The sequence below is a fragment of the Sapajus apella genome, unplaced genomic scaffold (assembly GCF_009761245.1).
Source record: "Sapajus apella isolate SASKATOON/1434 unplaced genomic scaffold, GSC_monkey_1.0 scaffold81, whole genome shotgun sequence".
NCBI classification, from domain to species: Eukaryota; Metazoa; Chordata; class Mammalia; order Primates; family Cebidae; genus Sapajus; species Sapajus apella.
In genome coordinates, this window is record NW_022437021.1 from 9,408,591 (window position 1) to 9,435,450 (window position 26,860).

A 26,860-nucleotide genomic window follows, 5' to 3' on the forward strand; every position below is an offset into this window, starting at 1 on the left:
TTTTGAGACCGAGTTTCACTCATGTTACCCAGGCTGGAGTGCAATGGCGCGATCTCGGCTCACCGCAACCTCCGCCTCCTGGGTTCAGGCAATTCTCCTGCCTCAGCTTCCTGAGTAGCTGGGATTACAGGCACGCACCACCATGCCCAGCTAACTTTTTGTATTTTTTTTAATAGAGACGGGGTTTCACCACGTTGACCAGGATGGTCTCGATCTCTTGACCTCGTGATCCACCCGCCTCGGCCTCCCAAAGTGCTGGGATTACAGGCTTGAGCCACCACTTTCCGAGAAAAATAGGTCACAGGCTGAATGTAACCCATGAAGCGCATGTGTTCAATTTCTGGAAGAGTGGCTTTGAATAATAATAAGCCTGATTGAATAATTGTGTCAAATTTAAAACACACTAAAACATGTAATGGGAAGACATACAAATGTTATCCAAGACACAAAAGCAAATAATTTAAAAGATAAATCTGCCTACATGAAAATTAAGATTGTACAATTTCCAAAATTTGTTTTAACTGGAAGAAAATGTTTGCAACACGCATAATCTACAAAGGATTAATGTACAGGCCATATAAATAATTGCTACAAATCAGTAAGAATAAAATAAAATAGCCAATAGAAAAATAGGCAAAAGTAGCTCACAGAAAACACAAATAAATGGACTATAAAATATATAAAAATGATCAACCTAACTTGTAATGAGGAATATGCAAATTTAAACAACAATAAAAACCATTTTTCACCTGTCAGTTCACTAGATATAGCTTTTGTGTGTGGGGGGAGGGGGAGTTGTTTTTTATGTATTTATTTGTTTCTGAGACAGATTCTTGTTCTGTCACCCAAGCAGGAGTACAGTGGCATCATCACAGCTCACTGTAGCCTCAACCTTCCAGGCTCAACTGATCCTCCCACCCCAGCATTCCAAGTAGCTGGGAGCACTCCCAAGTAGCACTATAATGTCCATCTAATTTTTTTAACTTTTTGTAGAGACAGGGTCTCTCTATGTTGCCCAGGCTGGTCTTCAACTCCTAGCCTTCAGTGATCTTCCAGCCTCAGCCTTCCAAAATGTTGCAATTACAGGCATGAGCCAGTGTTCCCTCCACCAGGTATGTTTTAAGTTTATTAATAACATGTCAGCAATGATTAGGAGAAATGAGTGTCCTCACATAATACTGGCAGAAAAAACAATGCCACTGTGGATGCCAATTTGACTTAAATGTATACATTGGATGATGTGAAAATTTCACTTCTAATATCAAACCACAGATATTTTATCCAAATACATAAAGAGGCATGTTTGAAAACAATTCATTATTTGTTATAGCAACAAGTGGAAACAACTTTAATGTTTTATAGAGAAATGGTCACGTCAACTATAATATATCCATTTGATGAAATTCTATGTAATAGTTTAAAAGAATAAGGTAGATATATTTTTACCAACATGGAAAGATTACATTTACTGTTGATTAAAAGATGTTAACTAGAAAAATAACACTATTTTTAAATGTGCAACTACCCCTGTGCCTCATGTCAACACAATAATCAATTAACTCTAGGCAGAATATAAATACAAATGTAAAAGGCACATCAAAATTCTAGAACATAAAAAATTATCTTCTTGGCACTGGGTTGGGGAAAAATTTTTTAAAACAGGGCACAAAATGTATAATCTGTATGGTAAAGATTAAAAGATTAATAAACTACATTCAAATTAAGAACTTCTGTTGATCAGGAAAATACCTTTAATAGAACATCTTCTATTAAAAGATCAATTATAAACATCTTCTATGTATTGCAACAACACACACAATGAAGTAAGAACTCTTACCCAGAATGTAAAAGGAACTCCTACAACATTCATACACTAGCAGACATACTTATTATTATAACTACTTTAGAAAACTGGCATTATCTATTGAAGATGAGCATACATATACCCTATGACTCAGTAAATTCTCCCCTGGGTGGTGTGTTCCAGACAGAAATACATGCATGTGTACATCAAAAGACTTATACAAGGATTTCCATAGCAGCCTTTTAAAAATAATAATGCAAACTGTAAACAACGTAAATGATTGCCCCTGGAGAGGAGTGAAAGTATGGAAGAGGGATCTTCTGGAATACTAGGAATGTTCTAATTTTTGACCTGGGTGCAGGTTACATGAATATTCAGCTGTATATTTCTGTGTGCAATTTTGTACGTGTTTGCAATATTTAATAAAAATAAGTTATAAATAATATATATCCAACAATTAGAAAACAATTAGAACTGATTATTTATTAATGATATTAAAACATTATTGTTTATTTAGCTAGGTGTGGTGGTTCACACCTGTAATCCTAGCACTTTGGGAGGCCAAGGCGGGCAGGTCATTTGAGGCCAGGAATTCCAGATCAGCCAGGCCCACATGGTGAAACCCCATCCCTACTAAAAATAGAAAAATTAGCTAGGCGAGGTGGTGGACACCTGTAATTCCAGCTACTTAGGAGGCTGAGGCAGAAGAATCACTTGAACCCAGGAGGGAGGTTGCAATGAGCTGAGATTGTGCCTCTGCATTCCAACCTGGACACGAAGCAAGACTCTGTCTCAAAAAAAAAAATTGTTTACTTTTTAGAAGTCATTAAGTGTGATAATGGTATTGTATGTGTATTTTTAAAGAGTCCTTATGTTTTAGAAATGTATACTGAAATATTTATCATGAAAAGATATTATGTCAGATTATCTTCAAAATAATCCATGGGAAGGTGAGGGAAAGGGTGAAAGAGATATAGTTGAAACAGCATTACTATGAGTTTGTAACTGTTGATGTTAAGAGTTGGTAACTGTTGAAGTTAGGAGATAGGTACACAGGAGTTATCATTATATAATCCCCTATACATTTTGAAATTTTATATACTTTAAAACATATACAAAGAAAATATATACCAGATGTATGTATATACACACACATATATAATACATATTATGTATATTTTAAGCTGGGTATGCATGAAAATTCATTGCAACAGGTTTGGAAAGATGAAACACACTAAAGTAATAACAGTGATTAATTCTGGGGCAGGGAATGGAATTGGTAATATATGTAATGTTTTCCTTTTGTCCAAATTAACATATATATATAGTAAAATTTAAAAATAATTTAAAAATACATAGTTTTTTTTTAAAAAAGGCATGTATAAAATTCTTATCTTTAAGCTTATTGTCACCTTGAAAGGCAATTCAAAACATGTATATTTTAATTCATGCAACACCTTAAGACCTAATGACACTCAAGAAAGTAGTCTGAAAACCTGAGAAGCTCTGGCGGTGTGATCAAACATCCTTCATGTATTACATCAAAGACAAAAGCTCGGCCTCGACACAGCACTACGATGTGGTTTGGGGAACGCCCTTCACTCTCTGGAAAAAGAAACAGAAAACACAAGCCTCAAATCTAACCTTAAACAGGAATAAACATGCATATCTCCATTAGAAGAAAAGTATACATTCCTCCAATATTTTATTTATCATATAGTCATCACATATATCACATAACAAAAACAATGTATTAATGGAATTGCAGTTACTATGGTATAAATACATACTCCTGACACTTGTTCCATGTGAGACATCTAGAAATCCACAAGTTTCAAACACCCTGAAAATCACATAAATCCCAAACTACTGCAGACATTTCTAGTTTTACTTAGAAATAGAAATGGGAAGGGGAGGAGACCAGAGGAATCTTGGAGGAGAGCCATTTGAATTAACAAGTTTCTCTTTGGGATTATTTTAATGTTAATTAATCGTCAGGAAATTTAATTGCAGTAATATCTAGCTATGATTCCTCAATAAATTAATTTTCAGTAGAAAAGGATACAGTATGCCCAAGTGGCAAAGGAAAAGAATTTTGTCCAGTCTGGTAACACTTGGTAAGCCGCTGACAATGGATTCTCTGACTCCTTTGGTACACATTAACTCCCCAAGAACTGTTTGTTGTAAACTTCAGACTTTTCTGATATAGCCCCATTTTTAGGTACTTGTCCCTTTTTGCCAAAGATCTTCTTATATGATCCCTGCCCCTACCTTCTAAGAAAAGAAAATGGAAAAAGAGTACGAAAGAGAAGACATACACTGCCACTTGAGGGAAATATACTGGTTGCTATTATTTATGGGTCGGTATTAAGGCCTTTATACACATTATCTCATGAAATCTTTTCATCAGCTATGAGGAAGAACTGTCTCCTGATAACATTACTCTTTTTCCTCTTATATCTTATTTCCTCAAGACCTCGGAGGTGAGGTATGTATTTTCCTTATTCCTCATGGCTACTTCCAAACTATTTCTTCTTTCTTCCCTTTCAAAAACCTCCAGAACCTTTGTCTCTACCACCACTATTCTTATATTGGTGTCATCTCCTGACCACATCCCTTTCCAAGTTTAGGGCTGGAAAAGAATAAACCTTATGCCAAATTAATCAATAAATGGCTGGAAGGGGTGAGGGTGGCAGAAGGGTGCTACCTCAGGATAAACCTGAGGGGATATTTAAGCAGAAAACTGAATGAAGTGAGAAAGTAAGCCATGGAAATATCCGCAGAAGAGTTTTCCCGGCAGAGGAAATAGCAAGCACAAAGGCACTGGAATAAACATGAGCCGATCTGCCTGAAGAAAAACAAGCAGCTGCAGCAGGAAGAAGAGGGTAGAGTGGTAGATAAGGTTGAAGCCAGATCATACTGACCCCAGAAAGTGCTTTGCAGTATGATGGGAAGGAAACCATAAGATGGTTGTAAGCAGGGGAGTGATAATGTGATCTAACTAATACTTTAAAAAGATCACTCCAGCTGCTACATGGAGAACAGATTACAAGGGGGAAGAGGAGGCAGGCAAGATCAGTTAGGAGGTGACTAAAGCCATCTAGGTGAGAACAATCTAAGAGAGATGGGATGGTGGCTTCAAATGGGGCATGATACTTGAAGGAGACAAGAGGTGAATTGTTTTCCTTTTAAGATGGGAGATATTACAGATGGGAACAATCAAGTAAAGAAAGAAAATGATAAACAGCAAAGAGAGAGGATAATGCAAAAGCAAGGTCCTTGGCCAGGCAAGAGGAAGCAGGACTCAGCACAGATATGGAAGAGTTGTCCTTAAGACTCAGAGCAGTTCATCTGTTTTTTAAAAACAAAAGAAAAGCATATGAATTTGCAGTAACATATTGCAAGGGGATAGGGAATGGGCATATATTTGAATTAGTATGTTTTCAATGGTTGCAAAAACAAGTTACTACTAACTTAGTAGCTTAAAACAACACAAATTTATTAACTTAGAGGTCTAAGGACCAGAAATCTGAAATGTGTCTTACTGGGCTAAAATGAAGGTGTCATCAGGGCTGTGTTCCTTCTAGAGGCTCTAGAAGAGAATCAGTTTCTTCCTTTTTCCAGCTTTTAGAGGCTATCCACCTTCCTTGGTCTCATGAACCCCTTCTTCCATTTTCAAAGTCATCAAGGGAAGATCATAACCTTCTTATACTACCATCTCTTTGCTTCTCTCCTTTGCCTCCCTCTTCCATGAATAAAGACCTTGTGATGAAATACTTTGGGCCCATGTGAATAATCCAGGATAATGTCCCCATTTCAAAGTCAACTGACTAGCAACCTTAATTCCTCTTTACCATGTAACCTAACATATTAACAATTTCAGGGATTAGAAAGTAGACATCTCTGGGGGACCATTATACTGCCCACCAGTGAAAGGCTGGTAAATGTCATAATGGGAAGATTGCTCATATTTGTGGTGAATAAGAAGAGTTTGTTAGCTAAGAAGAAGGAGTGAGAAAGGCACGAAACAGTGTTCTCTGGAAGGGAAATTCCAAGGAAGATAGCATAATAGTGCTGGGGACCAACTTGAGATTTAACTGAGATCATTAAGTGAGGTTTTGTGGTTTTCTTTGGCCAAGTAAATGGCTAGAGTAGGTATCTTTGATATGTAGAGAAAAGACAGATTAAAAATTAAACAATGTTTAGGTTTTACCACATTAGTACCAGGGAGGGGTGACAGAGTTTTGAATGTGTATGCCTGGGAGTAATGACGGTGAAGAACCAGAAAGAAGTGAAAATTTGGAGAAGCAGGAATGAAACTGTAAATCACAATGTGGCCAGAGGAACAGCTGAGTTGGATTACTGAAAGACATGCAGTTTCCTAGAGCTATAAAGTGAAGGATATGAGAGCCTATGGATCATCTACAATTGAAAGCTAAAATCATGAAGAATGTGACTGAGGTAGTAATGGAAAGAAAGGCACTGGCACTAAAAAAATCAATAGATGAAGGGGAATGAGCAGGAGGAAAGTCACTGCAACAATGTAGTGGTGATATAACCTAGTGACTTTTTTGCCCCCAAAAAGGGCTAAAATTGTTAAGGCAGAAGGGAAAAGAGAAAGGGCAAGGGGAAACAAAAAGGATACCAATGCCTCCCACAAGCCCTATCAAAAAAAAAAACCCTTGAGAGGGTTGCAAGGGAAGTAGTGAGCTTACTGAACAATCAAACTTTAGTAACAATATCTTATAATGGATTTGGCTGATCATGAGCTCCAGAAAGTTCAGCAGAAGGGTTTGGGGAAGTGGTGAGGGTAGATCAGAGCGATGGGGAATCTGGAATCCAGCTGACAAGGGATAACATGGGCAGTCTGGGCTTTTTATGCAAATGTAGTAAACATGGATGAAAGGTATGACTGAATTCATCTTAATGGTCTCCTAGGGAGTAGGTAAAAACAAACAAGAGCCGGGTGCTGTGGCTTACACCTGTAATCCCAACACTTTGGGGGCTGATGTGGGCAGACTACTTGAGCTAAGGAGTTTGAGACCAGCCTGGGCAACATGGCAAAACCCCATCTCTACAAAAAGTACAAAAATTAGCCAGGTGTGGTGGCATGTGCCTGGTCCCAGCTACTCAGGAGGCTGAGGTGGGAGGACTGCTAGAGCCCAGGAGGTTGATGTTGCAGTGAGCTGTGATCACACCACTGCACTCCACCCTGGGTGACAGACAAAAAAAAAAAAAAAAAAAAAAAAAAGACAAAAAATGAAAACTAGTTCTAATTATAGCCTCCTTATTAAGACTAACTTCAGTGGCTTAAACTCTGCCCATACTGTCAACACACATCATTTTTCAATTTTCTGGTTTTTTTTTTTTTTTTGAGATGGAATCTCACTCTGTTGCCCACGGCAGAGTGCAGTGGCACAATCTCAGCTCACTGCAATCTCCCCCTTATGAATTCAAGCGATTCTTCTGCCTCAGCCTCCCACGTAGCTGGCATTACAGGTGCGCGCCACTCCACCCAGCTATTTCCAAAACCATAAATCTTGAATCCAACTGCCTACTTACATTTCCATGTAGATGTCTAAAAGGCATGTCAATTTCAACACAGTTTAAAGACCACTTGCTTCTCCTCAAATCATCTCCTCCCACTATTTCCCACCTCATGAATCTATCTACACAGCCATCTACCCTGTTAGCTGCTCAAACCAAATATGTTGAAATCATCTGATTCCATTTTTCTCTTACATCTTACAACCAATATATGAATATTCCTGCTAACCCAAAATCCAGAATATATCCAGAGTATAATTTCTCACCACTCCAATGCCACCACCCTAGTACAAGTCATTATCCTGACTCACTTGGACTACAGGAACAACTTTCTAATTGACCTCCCTGCTTGTAAACTTATCTCTCTCCTAAAAGTCTATTCTTCAAATAGTAGGCAGAATGGTCTTTTTAAAGCATAAATCTGGTCATCATTCTTTTCCTCAGAACTCACTAAGTTTCCATTCACATTTCAAATGTAAGCCAAAAACTTTAACTTGGTTTATAAAGTACTATATGATCTACCCTCTAGTCACCTTTCCAATCTGCCCATCTCCTTCCTGTGTACCCTGTTCCATTCATACTGCCTTTTTAACCTGCCAACTTTATTTCTGCCCAGAGCATTCTGCCCTCAATACACACAAAAAATAACAGCAGCAACGAAAGTCAGCTAAACAAAAGAAAGCCGAAAAACTCTCTGGGTCCATCTTATCATTCAGATCCTTGGAATGGCCTTCCCTGACTACCTAACATAAAACAGCCATACAGTTACTCACCTTATTTGAACTGTCTGTATATTATCTGCCATGAATTCTGATTTGTTTCATGTCTACCTCACACTTTATCCCTTTGTCTGTATGTCTTCACATGTAAGCCCCAAAATGTAATAACCATGTCAGCTTAAACCACCATATCAAGAGATGCATTATTAATGAAACCCCATTTCACAAACTATAACTCAAAAGAGTTACTTTATCTAAGGATATACCTACTAAGTGATAAAGACAATTCAAAGCCAGGTATTAATATTAAGTTCTTAACTGATATGCATATTTTCTCTCTTTGCTATTGCTCTCCTTAATTTTCTCTTGATCATCTTTTCCATTCATATTTGCACATTAAACATTAGACCATGAATAACTCAGTTTCCCTAATCTTTTAATTATTTCACTGGTAACATCAAGGTAAATATATGTGGGCTTGAGGACATTAAATATCTCAAGCATGTAAGGAAGTTTACAAAGAAGAGTTGAGTTCTATATGAAAGTAAGCTCATACTCCTAATACTATGAGCATGACTGGCTATAAATATTGTACTTTTAAATAAAATTTTATGTAAGAAAAAAATCCATTCATAATTACACTCTTCAGAAAGTATAAACTGTGAAAAAAGCAGTTACCACAGCAGAATTTTCCATTTCAAGATAAGCTAGGACACTAAGCAGAAACTGCCATTAAACTGACAGTTGGAAAAAAAAAATTGATGAGTCAATCTGAACTCATGTGTTTCTAAGAAGAGTGACTCCAAGCCAGGCATTGGGCTCATGCCTGTTATCTCAGCACTTCTGGAGGCTGAGGCAGATAGATTGTTTGAGCCCAGAGTTTGAGACCAGCCTGGGCAACACGGTGAAACTCCATCTTTACAAAAAATATACCAATTAGCCAGGTGTGGAGGTCTGCCTGAAGTCCCAGCCACTTGGGAGGCTGAGGCAAGCAGACCACTTGTGTGCCCAGGAGGTGGAGATTGCAGTGAGCTGAGATCGCAAACTGGGCAGCAGAGTAAGACCCTGTCTTAAAAAAAAAAAAAAAAAAGGAAGAGTGATTCTAGGCTTTCACCTCATATAAGGTGGGGGGAAAAGCAGACTCACGGGGAGACTGTGGCACGATGAGTACATGTAAGCAAACACTCAAAAAGACAATTCAGGAAACAAAAAATGAGGGTAGAAAGAGAAAGAGGAGCATCCAGATCACATGTTTCAGGATTTCCTTAATACTCTGATTCTACTATTCAACTAAAGTTTAAACTTTCAAATGATGGAACATAAGCATCAAGTTTGTATTGAACCATGTAAGACACCTTTAGAAAATCCATTCCTATAAAATACATCTAAACTAATCAGAATGATTCAAATATAAGGCTCACAGAAAACCTTTGTCAAAGCCCCAACAGTAATATTCTTCAAAAGTGTATGTTCCATCATGTCATAGTAGACTACCCAAATTCCAACACCTTTACTAAAAAAATACCTGCATTTTTACTTACCAGTACTAAAATAATTCATAATTGAGTCCCTTGTAATTCCTGGAACCTTGCAGGTAGAAAACAGCATTCGGAATTGATTCATATCTAGAGGAGTATTTCCAACTTTGTGAACAGGCAGTTTTTCTCTATTTAAAAAGAAGTATTTTGATCAAGAAGTCATTATAAAATTTAAAAAGCAGCCACAACTGAAGTATTCATCCCCAAATAAGAAAATTAAGCTTCTCAACATTTTGCCACCTGAGACTTCAGGTAAGCCTGTTACTAAATTCACACACGTCCTTACTTTCTTAATAGTTGCCAGTAGTTCAAATTATGCCAAAGAATTATACTTCCTCTTTCTAATTGAGTGCCTTCCTTTGGAGGCCAGTAGTGTTCAAAATGAGGTGCAGGACCCGCAAAGTTGACATTCAGTTGTGATGGTATACGAACATCCAGATAGGCAACATTCAGCCACCACTCTTCCAGCTAAAAGAAATTGAGAACATCAGCTTAATGTTCTTCATAATACATGAATGTGTAACTACTGGCAATTTTAAAAGGCAAGGTACATTTGTTAAATTTTTCAACATTTAAAAACATGTCTTCTGGCTGGGCAAGCTGACTCACACCTATAATCCCAGCACTCTGGGAGGCCAAGTGGGAGAAACGCTTCAGGCCAGGACCTTGAGGCCAGCCTGGGCAACATAGAGAGACCCTGTCTCTACTGGAAAAAAAAAACAAAAAACCTAAATTTAGCTGGGTATGCGTATAGTCCTAGCTACTCAAGGGTCTGAGGCAGGAGGATCACCTGAGGCCCTAGGAGTTCAAGGCTGGAGTGATCTATGATTATACCACTGCACTCCAGCCTAGGTGACAGAAAGACCCTGTCTCAAAAAATGAATTAAATAAATAAAAACATGATTCTTGTTTTAAACCATCATAGATATTGAGAAATGTTATTGTGATAATTTCCTTTTTTGGGGGGAGCTATAGGATATTAGGTATTATTTGGTTTAACTGCACTATCAAAAACAAGTAACAAGAAAGCACCAAAAGGTATGCTCAGACATGTATTGAAGTCACAAGTATGCAACAAAGTACTTAGGCATTTCTTCAGAGTACTTGGGACATAACAGATAATCAATAAGTTCTCACCTAATGATAAGAGTTATTAAGACATTTACAATTTTCCTTTTCCAAACAAAAACTGAAATACTAAATCGGAAATATAAAAACTGGCTGGGCATAGTGGGTCATGCCTGTAGTCCCAGCACTTTGGGAGGCGGAGGTGGGTAGATCACTTGAGGCCAGGAATTTGAGACGAGCCTGGCCAACATGGCAAAACCTCATCTCTACAAAAAAATACAAAAATCAGCTGAGCATGGTGGTGCATGCCTGTAATGCCAGCCACATGGAAGGCTGAGGCAGAATTGCTTGAACCCAGGAGGCAGAGGTTGCAGTAAGCTGAGATTGCACCACTGCACTTCAGCCTGGGCAACAGAGCGAGACCCTGTCTCCAAAAAATAAATAAATAAAAGAAAGGAAATATAAAAAATTTTCAGTAGGCTTTAAAGTAATTTCGATTTTTCACAGACATGGTTTTCTATGTGTGCCTCTTTCACAATATGCAACTGAATTCCATGCGTAAGTAAGCACATCTTATCAAATTACCTGCAGTCTTTTTTGAAGAAAGTGATGTTATAAACTATAATTAGTAACTCAGAAAGAGACATAAACAAAAAGGATACAGATAAAACAACCACTTCTTTACCTTTGCCCCACTTTAATTAAAATAAGGCTCAAAAGTGAGAACAAAGGAATCCCAAAGTGTGAAATTTTATTATTCCATCACAGGTATGAAAAAAATCAGCTTGCTTTTTATTTCTAAAACTAAATGATAGGTACAATCATTATTGTACCTGTCAATAATATAATGTAAGGCAATGCTTTTTAACTATAAAAACTCATCCTCTGATTCATAATAACGAAGTAGGGAAATGGTTGAGCTGAAGAAGTTAAAGAATCTTTGTGGAAAATTATTGAGACCTTCAATAATTATTATACTAACTTCTTCCTCATTTATCTAACTGAAAGATACAGTATATACAATCATTCTCCGCTCTGATTTTTTAATGACTCCTTTTCTTCCATGTACTATTAAAATATTTCTATGTCACCTATGTGACATGTCTATTTTACTGTTTTGGATTTTTCAAGCTAGTCACCTGGACAAAATGTTTTTCTTAAGCATGGTCTACAGATCACCTTTAGCCAAACCACATGAAGTGATTGTTAAAATAAGAATCTCTAGGCCCCTGGGCCCCATTTCAGACATCACTTATCCCAGGAAATCTGCATTTTAAGTTCTCAAATCCACCCAGTGAAAACTCCCGAAGTTAAGTGATTCATTCATTCTTTTAGATTATAAAAATGACAATAATAACTGTAAAAATTTTAGAGCAATAATTTAAAAATGAAAACTATGTATATTTTTATTTATTATTCTTTAACCTTCATCAGTTTTTCAATTATAACAACAAATACCCAATTTCTTTTTCCTTTTGCCCTTTCAAGCAATTTCTGGTGCAACTTTTTTCCAATCCCACTTTGAAATTTGTGAACTATTTCTTCAGTTTTCTTATATTCTTCTTCATTTGCAAATGGTTTCACTAGAAAGAAAGAATATTTATTAAGGTATTTAGACAAAGTACTACCAGCTCACCTCTATTGTTACTAACTTATGCAAATCTTAAGACTCAGATATGTAAAACACAATACTGTATTAAGTGTCACAGCGAACAATAAATTAAGAGTTTACAACAATAAAGTGGCTGAAATGAAACAAAAGATTTGGAAATCGTTGCTTGAGAGAGAGGATTTGCAAGTGGGGAGGGAGCCAGGGAGATGGGGCAAAGGACTATATTTTTCCTCATAAGCCTATTCTATCTCGCTTCTCAAACTATGGAAAAATTAACATAAAAAAAGAAAAAAAAAAGCATTGGGTATTTTAAGGACGTAGTTGACTCTTGAACAACACAAGTTTGAACTGCACAGGTCCATTGAAACCAAATAAAAGTTGATAATGAGTATGCCTGCCTCTCCTGTCCCTACTTCTACCTCCTCTACCATCTCTGAGACAGCAAGACCAGTCCCTCCTCTTCCTCCACCTACTCAACATGAAAACCATGAGGATGAAGAGTTTTATGATGATCCACTTCCACTTAATGGATAGTAAATATATTTTTCTCTTATCATTTTTCTAATAACATTTTCTTTAAAATAATATAGAAAATAATACCTATAACATAAAAACATGTATTAATCAACTGTTTATGTTATTGGTAAGGCTTCTGGTCAATAGCAGGCTATTAGCAGTTCAGAATTTGCAGAGCCAAAAGTTGTACTCAGATTTTCTAATACATGTGGGTCAGCACTCCCAGCCCTGCATTGTTCAAGAGACACCTGAACTTTAATTATTACAAGCCTAAATGAAAAAACAATTAAACCTTCAACTTCTAACAGTGTTGTTAAGGAAGCAAGAGCTTAGGAGAGCCAGAGTAATGCCATTTTAAGTTCAGCTCCATCTGGAAACTAACAAAGCATAATTCCTTGCTGGTTGTGACCCACAGTCAGAAGATATTTACAGCTGAGGAAACAGCCTAAAGATACATACAAGGACATACTCGTAAACAGCATGAAGTCCAGGTGTCCCAATACTCATAACAATATATGTTTTCAAGATAATTGCAGTTATGCTTAGATGTATTCACACACTAAAATGTCAAAGATAGTTTTATTTAAATCAATAGAATAATAAATTTTGTCATGGTATCTGCTCACCCTCACGTAGGCATAGCTTAGTTTAGTCTTTACTTAGATAAGGGCTCTATATAAGAAAAACTTAAGGACGCTGCATTCCTTTTGCCCTCTGAGTATGCCCTACTCCACAATGAAGTAGCTTTCAATAAGCTGTCTCTTCTCACTGCACTCTGCAACTCACCTTGAATGCCTTCCTGCATGAGATCCAACGACCCTCTCTTAGGGTCTAGATCAAGACCCCTTATCTTGTAACATCATCTAGTGACTACAAAGGGACATTAGGATGAGATTCAATGCTGAAGAAATTCAGCCTGCACAGCAATAATTGGCCACCTCTGATAAGTGGGGTCTGTCTTGGCATCCTATCAAGAATAGTATTTCTAGCCCAATGGGGTTAGAGTCCCTAGGGTACAGTATTTGGGTTAGAATCCCAGCCCAATGAGGTGAGAGTCTCTGGGGCACAATAAAAATTAAAGTAGCCTTACAAGATGTATGCCAGTGTATGCTTTGGACTAATCCACTTTGTCCCCTTTGCTGGATATGGGAAAGCTATAGTTCTCATCATTTCCCAGCTTGTTGCCTTTGCTTTACTGCAGCCTTACAGTGGCCAGTAAAGAGGTTTACTACATTCACTTTCCACAATTGCCTTCTGACTATCACTTTTTTAGCTTGCTTTCTTTGTCATGCCACGAGACAGCATGGGAGAAACCTGAGGACTTGCAAGATTTGTTCTTACTATATATATATATATATATATATATATATATATATATATATATATATTTGAGACAGAGTCTCACTTTGTTGCCCAGGCTTAAGTGCAATGGCACAATCTTGGCTCACAGCAACCTCTGCCTCCCAGGTTCAGGCGATTCTCCTGCCTCAGCCTCCCAAGTAGCTAGGATTACAGGTGCCCACCACCATGCCCAGCTAATTTTTGTATTTTTAGTAGAGATGGTGTTTCACCATGTTGGCCAGCCTGGTCTCGAACTCCTGACCTCAGATGATCTGCCCGCCTTGGCCTCCCAAAGTGGGATGACAGACATGAGCCACTGCACCCTGCCTGTTCTTGCTGTATCTTAACCACTGCAGGACTTAGATGCTTTTACACCCCATGTTAAAATAGGCAGAAACCTTGATCTACTTGGCCCCTGTGGAAACCTGGATTCCCATTCTCGTCTGAAGTTTCAGCCTGTTAGTATTCTGGTGGTTACTTTTGCCCTGCAACTGTGAAATTAAATAGAGTCTTCTAAAGCTCTTTATTTTTCTTTTTTCTTTTCTGCCTGATTTGAGTCTGTTATTATTAGACTACTGGTATTGAAATAAAACTTGCTATTTAGATAACTGGGAGATTTTGTTTTTCTTGTGCAGTTCAACCAGAAATGTCAAAGAAATGCACATGTTAGAAACTCATTTGAAACTGAAAAATAAAATGTGAAAAGGCTTAAAAAAACAAAAAACAAAAAAAAACTCCCATGAGGATTACTTTGCCCAAAATTTTGGTCCAAGGTTTTCCTGGCATGACTCACTGGCTGTCTGGGTTATTTCCAATTAAGAAATGTTTATAATGTGGGATAACATGTTTCTAAAATTTTGGCAGCCTGGGAAACATGGCAAAAGCCCATCTCTAAAAAAGATACAAAAATTAGCAGGGCATGGTGGCACCCATCTGCAGTCCCAGCTACTTAAGAGGCTGAGGTTGGAGGATCACTTGAGCTGGGCAGGTCAATGCTGCAGTGAGCCATGACTGTGCCATTGCACTCCAGCCTGGATGACAGAGTAAGACCTCGTCTTACAAAAATAAAATAAAATTGTAGAATGGTTTTATCTATAAAATGCTAACAATGCTAAAATCTGACAAACTGTTCTAGGTTTCTTGCTTTCTAAGTTTTGGGATTCATGGATAGGTGAGTGCTCTTTTGTTGTCTCTTCCCTTCCCTTTGTTGTCCCTTTTCTTTTTTGCAACATACATTGTAACATAGCCTTCTAAGACCCAGGAGACACAGGAATACCCATGTTTCTTTATATTACCCAGGGACTTGAGGTTAGAAGGCCCCACCCAGACTGGGGGCTAGACGCCCCACCCAAAGTTGGATAACCTGTTTGAGTCTCAGAGCTATATTTGCCAGCATCGATTTCTTCTTAATCAGCTGCATATTTGCTGTCTGTGCCTCACTAGTGACACATGTCGCCCTGCGCTTACATGCCCTGAAGATTACACATATCATTTTTTTCCAAAAGATGAGTTTCATTCTTTGGGTTATTTAATTCAACATCTCTCAATTGAGGGAAGTGAACATTCTCCCAGTTGAAAAATAATAATAATTTTATATAATTTAGAGCTTATTTAAAATTTACCTATGAAAGGAGGTAAAAAGGAACAAGTAGGGAGAAAGAGATGTGAAGAAAGTTGTCAATATAAAAATCTATTTTTGGTCAGGCCCAATGGCTCATGACTGTAATTCCAGCACTTTGGGAGGCCAAGGCCGGTGGATCACTTGAGGTCAGGAGTTCAAGACTAGTCTGTACAACATGGCAAAACTCCATCTCTACAAAAAATATAAAAATTAGCCAGGCATGGTGGTGCACATCTACAATCCCAGCTACTCGGGAGGCTGAGGTGGGAGAATCACTTGAGCTCAGGAAGTCAAGGCTGCAATGAGCTATGAATTTGCCACTGCACTCTAGCCTAGCCAAGACAGCAAGACCCTGTCTCAAAACAAAATAATAATGATGTATTTTTGGTAAGGAAGGCTATAAGAAAAGAGAATAATTTTGTATGAAAAAGAATCTTGTATAGTAAATTTATTTCCTAAAGTAAAATGACTATTTAGGAAAGAGAGAAGTTTAGAACAAGTCAGAACGTTCAAGCATGACATAGATGGTTTGTGTAAGTCATAAGATTTGTGAAGGGGAATTAATGAAAAGAATTTTTTATGTGATTAAATTGGTTACAATAAAAAGAAAATCATTTACAAATAAGGTAAATTTTGGTCCCCAATGTTAAGACAAGACTTTCTTAAGGTATTAATCTGCTCTTAATAAAATTGTAAGAAATTTTACTTTTACTTTTATAACCCATTTCTTTTAAAAAGTCTCAGAATCATATCCCAGAAGTTCAACTTTTACTGTCTCACTGCGTTTTGCTTTTTTGAGGTCTGGGATAATTCTTTCCTTCAGCCTTCTCATCAGCTTTTCTTTTCTCCAGTTCTAGTTTTACTGTTATTATGACCTAATGCTAAAATATTTTATCTTGAAGGTCTAGAAAAGCAATGTTTACCTCTAGTAATACTTGATTCTGTACTTTTGGCTTTTTAAAATATGTCTAAGCTTTCAATGTTATAAAAAAACTCATGTTGTTCTTATGAGTGAGGTAATCCTCTGTAATACTCATAACCTTGAACATACGCTTCCTGGGTCCAATTAAATTCAAGCACTTTTTTCATCAGGTTTGATGTCCAGGTTATCTAAATGAGCTTCTCATAAGGAGTAGTAGTCACACTGCAGAAAGCTTTTTTTGACTTTTGGTAACTGTCTTAAGAAACAAAATTTTATAATTCATATGCTATCTCTATTAGGTTATTTTGTTGCTAAAACAACCAAGATTTCAAAAGGTTAAGGTTTTTACATTATATACTTTTCTATATTGCTTCTAAAGTATTTCATTATCACTTTGGGTAAATGAGTAACTATTATTTTACAATGACCTGTGCTTCTGTTTTGATCAAATGTTTTCAGCCTTTTAACACGTTTAATAAACATCCTCAAAATCCTATATTAAGTCTCTGACTTAGTCTTATTGCTGGGATTTATTAAAGCTATAAAAATCACTACAAGGCTATAGAATCTTTTTAAAGCTTTCAGTCATACCATGGACTTCATTATCACCATAATACACTTTAGATGTCCCCTCCAAATTTCATGTTGAGATGTAATGCCCAGTGTTGGAGGTGGGGCCTAGTGGGAGGTGTTTGGATCATGGGAGCATGAATGGCTTGGGCTGTCTCCTTGGTGACAAGTGAGCCCTCATTCTGATTTCACACCAGATCTGGTTGTTTAAAAGTATGTGACACTTCCTCCTCCCTGTTACTCTCTCTTTCTTGCTTGTTTTCACTATGTGAAGTGCCTGTTTCTTCTTTATCTTCCACCATGATTTTAAGGTTCCTGAGGACTTTCCAGAAGCAAATGCCAGCACTATGCTTCCTGTATGCTTCCTGAGCCAATTAAACCTCTATTTTGAAAATTAATTAACCAGCCACAGGTATTTCTTTACATCAATGTAAAAATGGCCTAATACATACCACCTCCAGCCTGATAATTACATATACTAGAAAAAAAAATCAGCTAAAGGGCCAGGAGCAATGGCTCATACCTGTAATCCCTGCACTTTGGAGAGTGGAGACAGGTGGATCACTTGCGGTCAGGAGTTTGAGACTAGCCTGGCCAACTTGGTAAAACTCCATCTCTACTAAAACTACAAAAAATTAGCTGGACATGGTGGCACATGACTGTAATCCCAGCTCTCAGGATACTGAGTTGTGAGAATTGCTTAAACCTAGAGGCAGAGATTGCAATAAGCCGAGACTGCACCACTGCACTCCAGCCTGGGTGACAGAATGAGACTGTGTTTAAAGAAAACAAAAAAACAACAAAAGGAAAAGAAAGAAAATCAGTTAAAGGACTCCCTCTAATTCCTTAAAAGGGTGCCTATCAAGTGCTACTAACTAATCCTTGTGCCTTTAAGTTACAGGGCTTTGACTCCTGGGCACATAGAGCTCATCTAAAGAAGGCACTGATTCCTGATAGTATCTTACAGCAAACTGAAGCTAATCAAAGCCTTGTCTTTAGACCTGGACAATCAAAGTAAACTACTTTCATGAGACCTACAGATAGAGATATAAGGACAGGCCTATATTCAAAACATTAAAATTCATTTAATAATTTTGCTTATAACTGAATATAATTTTTCTATGCCTTGATACTAAATAATTTAAGTATTTGGCTACCTGTGGGTTTCCTTTCCTGTCATTCTCAAAACTAGGCAGGGCTTACGATATTTCTGTTTAAAACATTAATTCCTTATGTTTTGTCTTTTCTCCAGAATTTGAAACGATTCATTCCTTCTAGACCCAGAGACTATCACATGAGATTGAAAGGTCTTGTTTTGGGGAATAAAATCAATTCAGATCTCAAATCAAGGTCAGGCACACTGCCTCTAAAGCTGAACAAAATGCTTGTATTTTATATAGCTAATTGCTACAAGTCAAGATTTAAAAGTTCAATGTATAGAATTTATAAATAAGTAAATTTTGTAACCCTGCCATTTGGTTTTTGGCTCTTATGTTGCTTAAAAGGAGTTTTAAGGTTAATGAGTAACTGCCCACCTCCATTCCCACCTGGCCTAAAATGTTTAATTGCCCATAAGTCTTTTGCTCAAGTCGCTTGGCCATAGAGGTCCCACCAAGGGACATGATAGACCTAGGGCAGGTAGAACACCCTGACATCAATATGGAATAAAATAAGAGCTTGGCCATTGATGGCATAGCTTGACAAAAAAGGCGGGGACTATAACCTAACATAAATAAATTTTAAAAAATCCTAAGCCCCATGGTGCAATCATGGCTCACTGTAACCTCTGCCTCCTGGGTTTAAGCAAAATGGACCTCCTTCTTGGCCAAAGGGCATCCAAAAAACCGAAAAACTAGTTCCAGCCACGAAGGGAAGCAGGGAGACTGGACACACTTTGCTATATCTTTCCTCTTCTTGGAATTCTGGCATAACTAGTTTAATGTTAAAATAAAAATCATAAGTCTGACAAAACAGACTCTTTATGGTAGTAAAATACCAAATTATAAATAGACTCTAAGATCATGTAAGGCAAGGGTTAAGTCTCCACTCCAGGGTAAACAGTCATATGTTACATGCATGTTTGTTCAATATTCATGTGTCAGAACCACCTCCATAAATATTTATAACTCTGCTGTTCAACCGGGAGACTTAGTCATATTAAAAACTTATAAAGAAGGACCTCCTACAGACCAACTTTCTCCAAAGTGGAAAGGGCCCTATCAAGTGCTTCTAAGCACTTCTAGTGGAGTTAAACTTGAGTAGATTCATCCAAAATTTGACCTCTCAAAGTCCCACAGGCATTCAACGTGGTGACCACTATTCCAGCATACTCTTGTGAGCCAATAGAGAATCCTGTGGCTTCTCTTCAAAAAAAGAAGCCATCCAGTAGACAAGTACTACTCTCAAAATGAAATTACTGGTTTTAATATTAAAGTTGACCTATTATAATATTGGAGCTAATTTATTTACGGAATGGGCACAAACTGTGGCCTCCCTTCCAAACCAGAAAAATTGTTGGGTATGCAGTAAATTACCTCTTTCATCAACCTCAGGGTTACCTTGGCATATCAAATCGGCTAATTTAAGCCACTTCAATGAATGGTTTATAAGAGATAAATACTTTCCTTTTCTAATGTATCAAAAAGACACCAGCTACTACTTCTTCCCTTCCTCCACTGAAACAAACAAACAAAAAAAGCCCCTTTTTCAATTGTTCTGCAGACAACTAAATAACATCCCCACTTTTGATGGGCTTAGTTAATTAATGGCTACCCAAATTCAGGTGAAAGGTAAAGTACTCTTATGCCTTGAGAGACATGACAGCAGCCACCTCTAAGCTGAAACCTACAACATGAGGTGGTTGCTACCCATCAATGCAATCAGACCCTGGTCTTAACTAATCAAATGTGGACAGGATGGCAAAATAAATCTCTAAATTGGGTGCCCATCCTTCTCCTTGGGGAAGGTTATGGGCACATGGGTCTCACAGTTGGCTATACTTATCTTACAACTGGACTGGACAATGTCCTAGGGGGTCATCCCTACCTTCCAGGACATATCATTATTGTACATCTAGATTCCTTCCTCATCAACCGAAAAACAGTCAAGGCCCATCATAGATGAAGACAAAACAGGCTTCTTGGTGGTTTTATCCTATGGCCATATTCTCTCCTCAAGCAGCAGTTACAGACACTGAATTACAGGTAAAAGCCCTAGCGAAACATACTGGTGCAGCTTTCAGTGACACTCATCAGGCTATCACCCTCCTGTCTCCTTGGTGACATCTATCCTTTCAGGATAGAAACTTCCCAAATAAGACCAGTGGCCTTACAAAACCATATGGCCTTATACATTTTAACTGCAGCCAAGGGAGGAGATTATGCCTTGAACAAAACAGTATTATATTATATTCCTGACTACTCCCATTATATATCACAGGACATGAGTTCTCTGGCAGCTTGAATTTTGGCAATGGATTCCCTGTCATAAAATTCTATAACAGCATAGTTTCATGAACCCTCCAGCACTTGGAAAACATTTCTTTTCAGTATGCTTGGTATTATAATATTCACTATTATTAGTTATTGTAATTTTTATTTCTGCTGTGCTTATTGTACAGGTCTGCAAGATAAAATAGCTCAGTGGATGTTTGACCTATCTATTTACTAACCTACTATATTAACTTTCTTGAAATGATTGGGACATCATGCAAGCAAGGAGCTCTCTGATTCCCTGAAGAGGCTCACTGCACACTATTATGAGAGGACCATGTCCTAACAATCAACATCCACTGCTACCAGGAAGGAGTTACAGAAGAACAACCTTCACTCTGTATCTCCTCTAAGATTAAGGGTTCTCTCATAAGTAGAGGGGGAAATGTTATGGAAGCAGGAGCCCAGGTGAGCCAGAGTAACACCATTTTAAATTTAGCTCCATCTTGAGACTAGCAAGGCACATTGCCAGTCATTACCCAGTCATAAGATATTTACAGTTGAAGAAACATCCTAAAGATACCTACAAAGACACACTCCTACAACAGCGGAAAGTCCAGATGTCCCAATACCCATAACAATATATGTTTTCAAGATAATTAACATTATTCTTGATGTATTCATGCACTAAAATGTCAACGATTAAGTTAATAAAATAATAAATTTTGTCATGCTGTCTGCTAACCGTTACATAGACACAGCTTAGTTTACTCTACATAGATAAGACCCCCATGTAAGAAAATCTTAAAGACAGTCTGCTTGCTTTCTGCGGATGTCCTACTCTATAATGGAGAAGCTTTCAATAAACTGTCTCTTCTCTCTGCAATCTACAACTCACCTTGAATTCCTTCCTGCAAGAGATCCAAGAACTCTTAGAGTCTATATCAAGACCACTTCTCTGGTAAGAGTATCACAGTTTTCTAAGTTGCTAACAATATTAATATATACTAAAAGATTATTAACATACCTGATTCAAGGTATTTTTTTAATGATTCTTCAAGTGAAGGAACAGGCAGCGATGGAAGAGAATGCTGGTACTGAAATGTTCGTTCTTCATTTGATTTAGTCAATTGATTTTCCATGATAAAATCACAATAGGAAAACTAAAGAAAAGAGAGACATCCCTCACAACTTCAATCTCATAGATGCTCTTATATATCCGAGGTACAATCCACAATTCACTAATTCAGTATTTAGGGACCACAGCATATCTAGGACTTGGTACCAGTTCTTGTAAAATTTATAAACCTGTCAGATAGAGAAAACCAACTTAAAAAGAGTCTGTAGACTCAAAGTGCTAGAAGTAAAAGAGTGATCAGTGGGACTGGTATAATTAGTTACTATTTATTGAACACCTAGCATTTGCCAAGTACTTCAGTTTGTATTACAGAATACATGTGTTAGCTCCCTCATTTTTATGTTATCTCTGAAAGGTGGCATTCTTTGCCATTTTACATATGAATATACCAAAACTCAGAAATATAGTAACTTACCTAAAGACAAATGCAGGACTCAAAACCATATCTGTTAAGACAACAGTCTTTCCCCTATACAAAACAACATGATAGAAGGTGAGGGAACCTGCTTTAAGTCTTAGTGGGTAAATAGTATTTGATGTGTAGAAAAGGATTATGCATTGATATAGAAAACTTTGGAAAGCAAAGCTACAAAGAGGTGTGTAAGTGTTGTCCAACATTATAGAATACATAAATCATATGATAAGCTGCTTTAATTTAATTGTACAGGTGGTATGCAGCCTAATCAGAATGGTCTCATGTGTTCTAAAGCAATCTTGAACATATAACACATGTTGTTCAAAGAAATCTAACCCAAAATGTGAATAAGGTGTACTAATGCTAAATAAAAAATGAGATTTCTCAAAGCCTTTTAAATTATCATATATTAAATTATAACATTAAATATTGTAATATATTAAATATGTAATTATATATTAAAATAGCAACTGAGAAATCAAAGAACGTTAATATCGAATTAGAATTTCCTATTCTTTCAAAAGTGACTTTTTAAAACTGATAGCAATGCTAAACATAATAATCCACTCATAGATGTTACAAAATTGAACACTATCAAAAACATGGACACAGCAGAGACTGTTTTCAGCCAATACCTTTTTTCTCTGCTTTAACAGAATCCTGAGTTTTAGCTGTACATATAGTCACCCAGTTACATCTTTCCTAACTTCTCTTGGAGCTCAGTGTGGCCTTGTGATGACCTTTGTGTGTGTCACTTCCAGGTCATGCTCCCGAAAAGGAATGCATGTGTTCTCCCTGAACTTTCCCTCCTTTTCACTCCTGCTAGGTAGTGTCGAACTAAACAGTACAGTGGGCCCACTTATGGAAGTCACGTATGGAGGATGTTAGAATCTTCCTACTAGTCCTGGACTCCTACCTCTAGATGTATGGGAAAAAAAACCCTTCTATTTTATTCATACCATCGTATTTTGGGCTTTCTTTTGTAGGCAGAAGAGCTTAAGCCTGTACCACTAATATAGAGAGATAATTTAAAAATGAGAAATAGTAATCAACTCAAAGTTCTTCAGCTTCTTTCTAACTATTGACTTTGGCTGCACACCATTTTGACCATCCATAAACATGGATTTGGACCAAATGGAAATGCAGATCTGGATGCAAGTACAGACCCTGCCACTTTCCAGCCATGTGCCCCTAAGGCAACTAACTTTAAGTGAATTTCCTTATCTTAGAGTGGCTAATCATATAATTCAATAAAGTCAGAATTTTTTAATGCCTATAAAAGCACATTATAAAAATAATCCTGCCTGAAATCATCATATTGTGGTAAGCAGAATTTCTGTGAATGGCCCCTAAGATTCCACCTCTGCTAATCCCCAGAACCTGCAAATATGGTGAGATCATTACTCCTGTGATTGTGATATCCTCCACAGAACTGACTTAAAATAGGGATGTTATCCAGGTGGAACTACTTGAGTCCATAAGAGCAGAGCAGACAAGTCAGACCGCTTTAAAGCTTGAGAAGGATTCATGGTTTCTTTGAAGATGCAGATGGCCTTAAAGAACTGAAAGAGGCTAGGCTGACAGACAGTAAGGATAAAGAGATAACAATGTGAATTCTGCTAACAACCTAAATGAGCCTGGAAATGGATTCTCCCCCACAGCCTGCAGAAAAGAACCCAAATCTACATAAATATTGACTTCAGCTTTGTGAAATTCTAAGCCAAGTAGTCAGCTAAGCCCACCCAAACTTCACATCTACAGAAGCTATGAGATAATACATTTGTGTTGTTTTAATAGCTGCATTTGTGGTAATTTGTTAAGGCAGCAATAGAATACTAGTACACGCATACAGAGAAGATAAGCTATTCTGTTTACCCCTGTGCCATTTAATAGACTCTAGAAAACTGGAATCAAGAGTACTAGTTTCATACCTACTATAGTGCTTAACTCACCAACAGGTACACATTAAAAATATAAATTATTGGATTATTTCTTGAAGAGTTGTCTTGAATTTTCAACCACAAAGATTAAACAATATAGTTCCAATAGCACTAAGAAAATGATGATGCTAGATTTAATTAGAATGGACTTTTTGGGGGCAATTAGATGTGAACTCACGAAAGTGGAAAAGAACCACGAACAATAAGTGAAGGAATTGTCACATACCAGTACACCAAGAAGATGAACTGCTTAAGACTGCCAGGAGCCTGCTGCAACAATTGTTTTGAGATCACAGGCAACTGAATTAAGTTGGTGACTGTGGGAAGAAAGAAACAAGCTTAACAAACATTTCAGAGGGAAAAAGAAATGAACAAGCTAGTGAAAGAAGGTGGATTGCAATCTAGGAGCTGGGAGTCCCCAAAACAAACTTTCTGTGAATCGCTGCAAACACACGCAAATAGTCCACCTGCTAGAGAGCAAGAGTAAATGACCATACAATTAATTAGATTTCATACAAGTAAACCTTCCGATTGGATGGGTTCAAAGGGCAAAGGGTACCTTTTCAGTGGCCGGGTAACAGTTTTGTCAGAGTGCCAAGGGGTGGAAGCAGGAGCAGAGGGCAATGAGAGGTCGAGGCTCCTCCCACCAACCCAAAGGCAGCTCTGCACTTGAGAGGTCACCAAGTGAGAGAAATCCAAGAACCACGACGGAGCAGCCCAGCCGCCCAACCTTGGGGGTACCCCTCAGACCCCTGCAGGCAAGATGTTTGATTAAACTACACCCCGCCAAATCCAGGCACCTTTGCGGTTCTGCACGACTTAACTCTGTCGGCACAACTTAACTCTGTTCTGCAAGACTTAACTTTCCCCCGCTCCCGATCTGAAGGATTGGGGGAGAGAGGGAGTGTTGCTTCAGCGGGCCTGCCTTTCCTCACCGCTCGTACATCGCCGCCTCTGCCGCAGCCGCAGCCCACAGCAGCGCCGGCTGGCTTCCCCTCGGCCTCAAAGGAGCAGGAATTGGACGGAAAGCTGCGAGGGTCCCGCCCCTCAGTCACCGGGGAACAGGATTGGACGCGAAGTCCCGCCCCGCACTGTGCCGGGGAACAGGATTGGGCGGAAAGCCGCAAGAGTCCCGCCCCGTGCCTGAGGCCCGGGGCTGGCCGGGCCTGCGCTGTAGTGGGACGGTCCCGGCCTCTAGGGCGCGTCCTGGGCGGTGACTCTATTCCCGCGTGCGGGCCTGGGAAAGGCTAGCCAGTTGTGAAAGAGTGGTCCTAATTCTGCCAGGCTGCAGATTCCTGCGTGAAGCTGGGGGAGCTTGGCGCCTGATCCAGGATATAGAAGGCGCTCTGGGTAGGCCGCGCTCCGCCACGAGGGTACCCAGCCCTCTGGGATACATGCAGGAACAGATGGCTGAGACCCATTTTCACCCTACTTCTTCTCGCCCCAGCTCTGGCTTACACCCGCTCCTCCCCATTTCCAAAGAGCCGCTTTTTGCAGCACCAAACACACCAGTGCTTTGTAAAGGAATCTAATTGTCCACCCCGCGTCTTGGCAAAAGAACAGTAATCACACAGATCCCTGCTTGGGCTCTTTCATCTTCTGAAGCTGTTTGCCCAACTCAGGTATGCTGCAGCTCCCTAAGTCATCTCAGGTGTCCTTGCCCTTCTGTTGGTTTTCATTGCTACCCAAAGTATTTGAATACCCCAGGGATGCTTATCCTGCAGGCTTGGGGCTGATCCGATGTCTTTTACTGTCGTGCCAAGAAATGGAATCTTTAACCAGAGTGGAGCTAGACAAGTTATAGAAGATCATAATGTGATTAACTTAGTTTCAGAGATTAATTTTCCTTTTACCTTCTGAAATAAGATATGCTGTGTTTCATTTTTTATTTTAAATACACTGTTGTATTTTTTTGTGGAAGGACAGACTAAATGTTTACACTGACTCTTAACTAGTTATCAAACATAAAGATTTAGATTTCAAAATAACATGTCATGACAGGCCCCATTCGTTTGTCTGTCGTTTCTAAATCCTTTAGCAGTAAAGTTTGACCTGAACAGAACTGAGGCTATGTGTAACTGAATGTTCAGTTGATATAAATATTCATAAGTTTTTTACAGAAATACTGTGTTTGATTACAGTACAGCTTGCTGGAAGTGTTGCATAATATATGGCAGACATACCATTCTAAGAAAAGTTCTGAATCCTGAAACATACCTAGCCAAAAAGATTTTAGATAAGGGGTTAAGAACTTGCAGTTGTAATTTCTGAAGGGGTGTTAAAGAACTTTTTCTTTCATATATAAGTGCTATGCTCTGGATAATGTTAAAATTTGCTTACAAGATAAAGTTCTTAAGTTGAGTAATTAATAGCTACTCAGAAACCTTCATTGTACTTTTTCTCCTTTCTAGTGAGTTTTGGCATCTCTTTAAAAGTTCATGCATGTTTAATGCCTGTTGGTGGCATAGAATTTAGAATCATTTCACTTCACTCTTTTTCTTAGGCTTGCTGTTTATTTCAGTGGAAACAAGATGTTTCTGTAAAGATTCCTGAATTCTTGGATAGACAAAAAGTTGTGGGAGTGAAAAAATGAATGGAACAGAGTTTTTGAGTATGTAGGAAAAAAATCTTTTAAAATGTGTTATACCAATAAGCATATGCACCCTAAATCACCAAAA

At 38.1% G+C, this 26,860-nt stretch overlaps 1 protein-coding gene and 1 long non-coding RNA gene across 6 annotated transcripts in view; one reads left to right on the plus strand and one right to left on the minus strand.

The window, feature by feature from the left end:
• The window catches only part of CROT (carnitine O-octanoyltransferase), a 53,591-nt gene extending 28,378 nt beyond the window's left edge, over nucleotides 1-25,213 (minus strand). The window contains exons 1-8 of one of the 5 annotated variants that reach the window (XM_032253040.1): nucleotides 25,118-25,212; nucleotides 24,409-24,499; nucleotides 22,243-22,296; nucleotides 21,717-21,852; nucleotides 12,135-12,259; nucleotides 9,895-10,076; nucleotides 9,612-9,736; nucleotides 3,301-3,409 (exon numbers count right to left, since the gene is read on the minus strand). In XM_032253040.1, coding sequence (XP_032108931.1) covers nucleotides 3,301-3,409; nucleotides 9,612-9,736; nucleotides 9,895-10,076; nucleotides 12,135-12,259; nucleotides 21,717-21,831 — 656 coding nt within the window. In that variant the 5' untranslated portion in view covers nucleotides 21,832-21,852; nucleotides 22,243-22,296; nucleotides 24,409-24,499; nucleotides 25,118-25,212. Of the gene's footprint in view, nucleotides 1-3,300; nucleotides 3,410-9,611; nucleotides 9,737-9,894; nucleotides 10,077-12,134; nucleotides 12,260-21,716; nucleotides 21,853-22,242; nucleotides 22,297-24,408; nucleotides 24,500-24,741; nucleotides 24,883-24,982; nucleotides 25,090-25,117 lie in introns of those variants that run through there. The other 4 variants (XM_032253037.1, XM_032253039.1, XM_032253038.1 and 1 more) reach the window with 4 other exon arrangements.
• Nucleotides 25,214-25,243: 30 nt separating this feature from the next.
• Nucleotides 25,244-26,860, plus strand: part of LOC116533322 — a 31,181-nt gene continuing 29,564 nt past the window's right edge. Inside the window, exon 1 of the long non-coding RNA XR_004261201.1 lies at nucleotides 25,244-25,804. This is a non-coding gene — a long non-coding RNA (uncharacterized LOC116533322). The remainder of the gene's footprint in view (nucleotides 25,805-26,860) is intronic.